This window comes from Mixophyes fleayi, chromosome 2, assembly GCF_038048845.1.
Source record: "Mixophyes fleayi isolate aMixFle1 chromosome 2, aMixFle1.hap1, whole genome shotgun sequence".
Classification (NCBI taxonomy): domain Eukaryota; kingdom Metazoa; phylum Chordata; class Amphibia; order Anura; family Limnodynastidae; genus Mixophyes; species Mixophyes fleayi.
Window position 1 is genome coordinate 50,280,165 of NC_134403.1, and position 10,586 is coordinate 50,290,750.

At 39.0% G+C, this 10,586-nt stretch overlaps 1 protein-coding gene across 1 annotated transcript in view; it reads right to left on the reverse strand.

Annotated features, from left to right (window-relative positions):
* UBL3 (ubiquitin like 3) overlaps window positions 1–10,143 on the reverse strand; it is a 111,928-nt gene extending 101,785 nt beyond the window's left edge. Inside the window, exon 1 of the mRNA XM_075198946.1 lies at window positions 9,439–10,143. Coding sequence (XP_075055047.1) covers window positions 9,439–9,465 — 27 coding nt within the window. The 5' untranslated portion in view covers window positions 9,466–10,143. The remainder of the gene's footprint in view (window positions 1–9,438) is intronic.
* Window positions 10,144–10,586: the final 443 nt, after the last annotated feature.

A 10,586-nucleotide genomic window follows, 5' to 3' on the forward strand; every position in this document is an offset into this window, starting at 1 on the left:
AGAAGGTGGAAACACAAAAGAACATATTGCTGTTTACAAAAAAAACTTACAAAATAATATTAATCACATTTTACTGGTTTGAAGCAGTATAGAGTTGCTATGTAATTTGCTAACAAGGAAGAGATTTCTTATAATCCATAACACAAAACACCCGTGTCACTGTTGAGCAATAGGTATGTCAAGTTCTTAGTAAATAAATACCAGAGAACACTGTACAAGATATGTGTGGTGAGCTGCTAAAAAGCCCTTTTAGATATGATGAAACTCAGGATAATGGGGCAGTTTCATTTAAGAACTAGGTTGAAGGTGAAGGAGACACTCAGTTGACTCAATCAATCATATTAGGTGCTGTGATGGGGATCACACTCAGAAACAATGTCAGAAACTTATGTGAAGGTAGCAAAGAGGTTATTAGAGATGAGCGGGCTCGGATTCCGCTAATCCGAGCCCACCCGAACAGTGCGGATCCGAACAGGATCCGAGCACTGTTCGGATATTTCCGGCGGGCAAAAAAATGAAAACGAGGCTCTGTCATCCAAGTCTCGCGTCGAATCTCGCGAGGGGTGGGAGGGAAGGCCCAGAACAATTCCATCTTGTACCTCTTTTTTTGGCATTATGTGCTCAAGCTACCTCGGTGCCACCTTTTGGCCTAAAAACAATATTGTGAGGTGTTCAGAATAGACTGGAAATTAGTGGAAATGATTGTTATTGAGGTTAATAATAGCGTAGGAGTGAAAAAAAAAAACAAAACAAAACTGGTTTTTAGCACTTTTTATGTTTTTTTCAAAATAAATCCGAATCCAAAACCTCAAATCCGAACCAAAACCTTTCGTCAGGTGTTTTGCAAAACAAATCCGAACCCAAAACCTCAAGCAAATCCAAAACACAAAACACGAGACACCAAAAGTGGCCGATGCACATCAAATATGGATCCTTCCGAGCTAGTTTTGCTTGGGTATCGGTGAAAAACAGGATATACGATGACCCCCACAGCAGGCCAAGAAACACTTGCACCAAAGCAATGTATTGAAATCCTGTTTGGCAAAGTGCCTGAACAACTGGATCACAATTTGGTTAAACATGCAAGTGCCTAAATTTCTCCATAGTCCAGTTGTTCTGCATTTCTACCAAACTGCAAAGTGTCTAAGTAGTATAAGACCAACCATAACGTGATAAATTAGTTACATACTACATACTGTGGCTCTCCACATGTTGTAAAACTACAAGCCCCAGCATGCTTTGCCAGTAGACAGCCAGCATACAGCTAGCAGGGCATGCTGGGAGAGCCACAGGCTGGCCAGGCTTGCACTAGTGTAAGTATAGCTCCTTCTAATAAATTCATGAGCAATATATAATAGCACACTCACATTTATTACATACATATTTTACCCTGTGGAGGCTGCCTCAATGATATTAAGTTCAATGATAACTGATTTTCAGGCAGAGCAAATTATGGCAACACCACAGAGAGAGCAAGGTTGGTTGTAAAAGCTGCAGGATGGAGTGTAGATTCTATGAGTTTCATTATAAATACATTGTGCTACACTGTAAACTAGTTGGTAAAAGGAGACCCTCAGATCTTGGAGTGTTTGCCTATAAATCAAACATGTGGACATGTTCTGACAGATGGATCAGGTAAGTGCAATAGATGTCTCTTATGTCAAGGAAAATAAAAAGGGAGAACAACTAGTAAGACTTAATACAAGAAAGGAAACAAAGGAGGGATCATACGGTGCAGCTTGTAATCTCATGTATTATGCCACATTCATGAACTCTTCTGTACGGAAGTGAAAGTTATCCAAGCGCCGGTGTTTGCTCTTCCAGCAGTTTATGTAACATAAGGTTAGTGGGAAAAGAATTCTGTAATGGACACCTCTTCTACAGAAAGGAATGTAGTATCACCTATACCAAGACTGCTAGAAGGCACAGATTAGTCATTTAGGATTTACTGAAAGATGTGTTACAAAGCAACAGGGTGCAGAGCTGTTATTCATCTATTTCTATATAGTGCTGTACATACAGGATTGGTCAGAGAAGCCTCTTTTTGGGACAGACAGACAAAGTAACTTGTCCAAGGTCAATGTGATTGGAACGCGGGTCTCCAGCAAGTCTATCAGTGTCAGTCACTGTTCTTATGAAGCTATTGTTTGTAAGAGTTTAGAAAGCTTGGAGACCCTTCTGTGATGAATGTATTACTACTTCCTTTTTGATTTCAATGGGACATTGAAAAAAAATTTGGTTGCAGACTAAAACTTTTAGGTCCCATTATAGAAGCATCCCTGCTGTACAGACCTTAACAACATCAAAAGATAGATCAGCTTTTTTTATATTTACAGGCAAAGGGAACAAAAAGGTATTTTTCAAATGAGAAAAGCACTTCCAAAATGTATCAAATGAGGTCCGGCAGAAACATCAAATGTTATCTCACTTAGCCTTGTTTGAACCGTGTACATCAAAAGAGCGCAGCAAGAAACCATCCCATTAGCGGCAACTCAGAAGTGTCACTGCTCCGAGTTACCGGCAAATTATTGTAAAGAGCAGGCTCATCAGATTAAAGCCTTTAGGAGTATGCACCAGAAGCTGAATATATCCATATTTCAAGGTTCTTTCATTCAAATGTGTAATCTCACATGGAGCTATAACGGAACAGAATGCATTAGCGAAAAAAAAAAAGCAAAGGACCATGAAATAAACCATTTATATCCTTAGAAAAAAAAGAGTTTTGAACTGATGAAACTTATGAGAGTATAGATGGTCTTCAGAGAAGCCTCATAAGCTGCTAAACGTATTCTTCTGTTGACTAGTTGTTTCTTTTTGTGGTGTGAGCATTCTAATACTTGGGTTACCAGCGGGTTGTTTGTACCCTGGCATAGTTCAAAATTCCCACTGCAGAAATGTCACTTAAATAAACACCTTTTTTCTGTGGAGTAAAATTACTCATTTTAACATATGAAGAGGTATTTGTTACCGAACAGGGGCATGGTATTATATCTGTAATTCAACATAAATGAACTAAGCACCTAATCAACATAACGTCATTATTTTTTTTCTCCACTATGAAACAGAGTACCCTGCAGATTTTGATTTTGTGGTAGTAATGTATAGCTTTTTTAAGCACCCCCCAAAAAATGGGATCCCTAATGTCAATTGAACCTAGCGTTTTCAATTCTATTCGAAAAACGTGCGTTTTTGCCGTAACGCAAAACATGAGGCAGATAAAGTAATTTGGTTTGGATTTGGGAGGAAGAGTTACCTTAGGGGTCCAAATTTTGTGGCGATTCCTTAATAAACACTCGTGATACTTCAAATAAACTGGATAAAGAAGCCGCGATTAGTAAATTATTTAATAAATTGAAAAAATCAATATTTAATCATTGTCAAACAGTTGAGATATTTGGCAGAAATAGTTGTTTTGACATCCTCTCAAGTAAAACAAATAAAAAAAAAAATCTGAGATGGGTGGTGGCCATTTCATGTTTTTTTGGGTGATCTGATGTGGAATGACCCTTAGGCTAAAACATAGCTTATCTTTCCTGTGTTATTCTTCTAAAAGGAGCTTATTAGAACAGTAAATAAAGGCTTAAAGTGAACAGACTCGGGCAGATCAAACCGCTCGATCCAAGTGCCGCACGCAGTCACCATCTGATCGAGTGCTCTCTCACTCCTAATCAACATCTCAAAGATCATGATCAATTTTTGACCAGGAACGGGGATCATTTTGGGTGCTTAGGCTTTCTACCAATTTAGTCTAAATTGGCCTAATGGCCCACAAAATCTGAGTTTTTCTATCACTCTAGTAAAGAGCCCGACCCCCTGGGCTGTAGGGACATGAGTCATGAAAAAGACAGAGCCATTTGAGTGCCACCTTGCCACCACAAGGGTCCTTAATATTTTAATAAAATGGTGAACCAGGGTTTAAGAGGATAATAATTGTCTGTCTTACCTAAAAACAAGACAGATTTAGTCAAGCATAAAAACACACATTATTTCAAATATATTATTTAGCTCAGTCATACACAAGGTTAGATAGATCTGCACATACATATCTGACAGTGTACAGTAGTCTGCACTTGGAATATCTCTCTGTGGCCCAATGACAACCAGAAACACTATATAAAGCCACTATCCTGGGTATATATCCCTAAATATATATAAATTACCAAGCACAAATATCACTGGATTTCTCTCTCACGAAAAAAACCACTGAATTCTGGATCCAACCACATTACTTCAGCAAGGAAAACAATCTGCTACATACTGTAAATGTAATAAAATCTTTCTAACAAGCAGTTATAATCAGTAATGCAGGAAGCATCTGATTTACTAACCACAGCATAGAAAATGAGACAGAAGGCGTCAAGCATGAAATACATAACAATAGATTACAGACAAAGCATGATTAGTTGAATAAAGCAACATTTATAAGCATGTTTGATTCAAATGAGACTGATCTACATATGATGGAATTTTATGCATGCCGAGGGCTGTAGGAGCAAACTGAACATTTACAACAACAAGTGCAGGATTTACATAAGACTTGTCGGTGGCAGTTACTGAACGGTCTTGCATGGCATTACAATTAGACGCATGAAGATGGATGTCAAAACACACTTCATTAAAACACAGTGCTGTCCAGGATTCTCAAAAGCATGGTAAGCATACACAGCACGCTGTGTGTGTGTGTGTGTGTGTGTGTGTGTGTGTGTGTGTGTGTGTGTGTGTGATATATATATATATATATCTATATCTAATGGGATTACAAGTTACTACTAGGACTTTTTAGTTGACTCTACAGCACACACAACTTTCCAAAATCTCTACTCACCAGACACAGCAGTGTCACAGGCTGCTATAAAAAAAGATTTAGGTGTATTATACACTACCAAATCTCAGCAGCCTAATAAAATGTGGAAGGTCTTTGATAAAAAAATAAAAACACAAATTTCAAAAACAGAACAGATGATAATAAAAAGAGCCGTTTTGTGAAAAATTTCTTCAAAGCACTTTTTTTTAATTTCCAGTCTGGCCTTTGACCCTCACCATGTAATGTAGGAGGCCGGCTATGAATTGTGCTCCTGTCCATCCGAGATCTCATGTGACAACAATAAATTCCCAGAACAGACCTCAAAGAGATCTGGAAGAGTTACCAGAAGGAATGCATCAAAAGCTGGATAAATATAGAGCAACATTCGCCACATCAGTTCCTGCATAACGATGTGAATCAGGTACGCCGTCATTACCAACGTTATGTCTAAATAGGGCCTAATGAAATATAGAAAGACAAGAAAAAAAGTCTGAAAGTTAAAAATGTCCCTGTTTTACTATTATACAACAGAGGTTCAGTGGTTTGTTTACAGATATTTCACGTCAAACTGAAAAGTTAATATCAGCATGACCGAAATGTAATTCAAACCTAGATACAAGTGGAAGTGGTGAGAAGTAAATGCCAGCATCAAAGTCACAACCAAGTTAATCATACACGTGTTCCATTAAGAACACGTCAGGACTTTCTTCACTCTAATATTGCTTTGCATTCTTTGCATCGGGTCATTAACCAGCTCTCCCTCAGAGAAAAGGGGATGGGACATTCTTCTGCTTCTTCCACCCATTCCTTTTCTCTGAAGAGGGGAATTATACGCTCACTGCGTGAGGCCTAATGGATTCTTTTGCACCGGGCGCCAGCAGATCAATAGTACTACCACAGTAAACAGCAGGGTATGAAATAACCTGTTATTTAACACTGTTGGGCCAGACCTCGGAATTTGCTGCCCAACTGCACCTTTTTCTCAATCTTTTTGTCCTGAGCATGGTCTATTTACTTATACACAGAGTAATGACACCTTAAACAGCGCATAACAAATGAAGATTTAAGGATTTGAAGATTATGCTGTGTTAGAGTTGCTTATTGTCACATAAGCTTGCAAAATACGGCTGGGACAGGTCTCTGTGGAGACGTGTGATTTTAAAGTTGAAATAAGCACACACACAAAAAGATTTTTATTTAAAAGAAAAAAAAAAAAAGTATGTATTCTAAAATAAAATCACAGGAGTTTTGAGCTAGACTGCTAAACCCTATGAGACCAACAAGGGACACTTGGGAACCCTTGCTGTACAACTCCTGTTAATATTTCAACATTGTTTATGGTCACAAATATAACATACACGGTAAACATTTTGTGCCAACACATAGGAAAACCCTAATCATTAAAAAAAACATAGTACATCCACAACATGGCATCCACAACATGGCCTCTCTCACTAAAACTTTATTTAAACATGTGAAAACATAAATAAATAGAAAACATTTTCTATGTTACTTGATCTCCCATCTATTTAACACTCAGATGACAGGCCTACATTAAGGACAATGTAGAATGTATAACTTAATAGGCTGTTGGCAGAATGATTTATATAGTACACTGCAATTTGGCACTGGATCAATCAAATTAGCCAGCAACGCATCACAACATTTTCGCCATTTTTCACAATGAGTTTTCACAACATAAACTTATTCTCCTTTGACAGGCTTTTTGGAAACTATCAAATTACTATTTGCATTTTGCCATAACGTCAATGAAATAACGTTACATGAACCAAGAAAACAAATATTGAATATCTCTGACTGTCAACTGAAATAAAGCAGACACTTTATCACAAGTGTGGGGGGATTAGCAAGTACTACAGCTCAGAGACTTGTTTCTTTACATTTACCCCCCCCCCCCTATAGTATTATAACCAGCATGTTTAATAGCAATATATTTTCAGTGTGTTATCAGATGTTGTCCATGCAACTGCTTTTCAACCCACATGACAGGGAAACAGGAAACAAAACAAAAAAAGAATGTAAGTGTTTAAGCACAAGTACAGGACAAACAACTACATGATAGCAAAGTTCAGCCACAGTTATGTATGTAATTGCACGTTTTTTGAGCAATATTATATATATATATATATATATATATATATATATATATATATATATATATATATATATATTACAATGCAAAAAAAAAACCAACAGTGTTCTTATTCGAACACACAGCACATAAATAAAATACACTTTTATGTCACTGTTTCTAGGAGTCTGACAGTGGAAAGAAAACAGACATTTCAGTTTACAGTATGTGATTTTGATCTATTGAGGAAATAATACATCAGGTCATCCTGCTACAGTAAGGCATTTTAAATACAAAAATGGAAAGTAGATCAACAAGTTACTAGTACTTTCAATGATTGATATAAAAAGGTAGCAGGCTATCCAGTTGTTGTTCAGTGTGTATTCATCATTTAAGGAATAACTCATTCTGTAGAGAGTAACTAGTTACTGATATGCAGACTGCCAATGATACCAAACTTGTCTTTTATGGAATGTAAACATTTATAGTGATTAAGGGAAATATTTTTGCAAAGTGCAATGTGCTGATATTTTTGTTATAGACTAACCAATAAACAAAGCCTTATAGGAGATTCAGGTCTGTCTCCTCACCATACACTGACAACATATCACTCGCCATTCTCTCAGGCCTTAAAATAATTGTTTATCATCACGATCATAATCATCATCATTTATTTATATAGCGCCACTAATTCCGCAGCGCTGTACAGAGAACTCATTCACATCAGTCCCTGCCCCATTGGAGCTTACAGTCTAAATTCCCTAATATAGACACACACACACACACACAGACAGACAGAGTGGGGGTCAATTTTGATAGCAGCCAATTAACCTACTAGTATGTTTTTGGCGTGTGGGAGGAAACCGAAGCACCCAGGGGAAACCCACGCAAACACAGGGAGAACATACAAACTCCACGAACTCGGGAATTGAACTCATGACCCCAGTGCTGCGAGGCAGAAGTGCTAACCACTAAGCCACTGTGCTGCCCAACATAGAATATGATAAAATATAAAATTGCAGTGCTATTTTACTATCACAGGGAATCCTAGACAGACCGAGGATTGTCACATATAATTTTTTACTGATACATCCAGCAATCATACAGGCGAGACTGCAGTTACGGGTGTACAATTTGCCTTTCATTCATACTAAAAGTTTGGCAACCGATATATTTCTATAAATATTTTATATTAAAAATAAGTTTGCATCCTCATATGGAGCAGAAAGTACTGTACAAAAAAATGTAGAGCAAATAGGAAATGATGTCTTTTAAATTATTTGTGCCAAATTGTAGTAGACAAAATTAGCTTCTTGGATCACATAGCAGCACAAAAATTGATTACAGTTTTAGACTATCATGCAAATAAATATGCTGACATTCATTATGAACTCACTAACAGATTGGTTTGCTTAAATGATGTAGTCTGCATGTGGTACTGACCCTTTAAATTGAGATCTTCCTTAGTTTAGCACCTTCGGAAAAGGAAAATGCAGTAACACAGTGACGTCAACCACTAAGTTAGGTAACAAACACCAGTATAATCCTGCAAGTAACAACGTGTTTCACTAAAACGAAAAGATCTCTATTATCATGAACTGTTTAAATGCTTGTAAAATGCACAGAAACAGTAATGAATACTGTACAGACTATTACCGTTTGTTAAACGCCCACTGACAGTATTACTGAATTCTGCAGTAAAGATCGTGACTGCAAATAGGGAAGTTTAAAATTGAACATGTGAACAGATTTTGGACACCATTAAAAACAAAAACCTGCAGTTTAGATACAACCTGCTAATCCATGAAGCAACTGAGTGAGGAACTCAAACCTAAAAATGTATTAACTGCTGACATTTCACATTACTATGTACGCAATATATTTCCACTTCCCTTAGCTTTGTGTGAAATTAATTTAGACTGTAACAACAAAACTAGCAAATGACAATTTAATGTATTAGGGCACGGCGATGGGGACAAACTTTGCACTGAAAAGAAGAAAATACATAAAATTCAAAAATTCTGCTAATATAGTCAAAAGTAGCTTAGTATATCATTCTAACACATGACAAAATATCAAGACTCCATTAACTAACTGCTAATTAAGCCAACATTTATTGGAATACTGCATTAATGTTTTAACCTTACAGCAGTCTCTTCACTTACACATTGAAAAACAAAACGGTCATCAAATGAGCACATCGCTTTATTGTTGCCAATCCTAAACAGTCAAGATCTGCTTTGACACAATAACTATGGCATTGAGAAATAAAATGACTGCAAAAATGTGAGTTAACCGCTGTGAGAAAAGTTTTCAATCCATTCCAAACACAAATCAGTGGCTAATCGATGTCAATAGCAATGCCTACTATCTAAGCTGTACATTTGCAAGCGAACCTTTTTAAAATAGCTAAAATAAATAAATGTCTGATCCCATTAGGAAAGGTCAGGGTAATAAAAAGCAAAGTGTGATTCCTGATTAGATGATAAACACAAGAGCATGTGAATTCCCTAAGATCAGGACAGACAGATGGGTATCTTACCATATCCACTGGCACAGGATTTGACATCTTGACAATGACAGAAGAGCAGAGCCCAGAAAGCAAATGAACTGGATGGTGCTCACTTCCCAAGGGCTGTTTTAAATCCAGAGGAGATCCCCCCGGCTGAGTGGTCTCAGGCTGGTGAAGGGTGCAGAGGTCAGCTCTGGCATGGGGTGTCTTAGCCCCTCTTGTGTTGCAGATGGTGAGGGGGGGGGGGGGTAAAGGTGGTACTCTCAGATGCTGGGTGACACCAGCAGCCCTCCCCCTGCACAGTCTACACTGTAAAGTTTCACTCCAGAGGCTGCAGGGGGTGAGGAGGTTAAACAGGAGGAGACTGCTGATCAGGGGGCTACACTGAGACCTTGCCTGATTCTGACAGATAAGAAGTAATAATAGAAATAGCTCCTTGTCCCGATCTATAAATACCACAAAGGGAGGGATTAGGCTGTGCTCATCCACAGCAGCCTGTGCGACCCCCCTTCACTGCCTCATCCCCCGAAACTGCGTCACCCCCTCCCGAGCACCGGGCACCAAGCGCTGTCACGGGAGAGGATAGGGCTCCGATGGCGTCTCTGTCCTGGCTGGCTCCTTCTCGCCCGCAGCCCGTCCGTGCACTGTGTTACAGCCGGCGCAGCGATCACAAGCTTCCCCTTCCTGTCATCGTCTCTCTGGCATAAACATGGCGGCTGCGGAGAATGGGAGGGGCTTGTTGTGGGGGATACATTTTGACCACGCCCATCGTACTAAGCTTGCTGGCTGAAGTCAGGCCCTCCGTCTACGCATGCGCATACAGCGCCTGTAGTCTATAAAGCCCGTTGGATGCCGGGATGTGTAGTCTTTGTGTGTAGCTGTCTGTGCGTGTGGTGGTGACGTGAGTGAGTGCACAGGCTGTGAGTGTTGTGTGTACTGAGCCGGAGGGGACCCCTGTAGGCCGGTCATGACATCATTTCGCGTAAGATAATTTCGAAAAGAACCCTATGCACGCAAGTTATAGCTTGTTAGCGATGAAACGTGACTGCAAGGCTTTCTAGGCTCCAGTAAAGGGCACTCAGGGTTCACTGCAGGCGTCATGTTGGCATCACTGCAGTCATTACTTGAAAGGTTCGTATCAGTGAGGGATCTGACTCTGACAACAGCAGCCAGCGTGT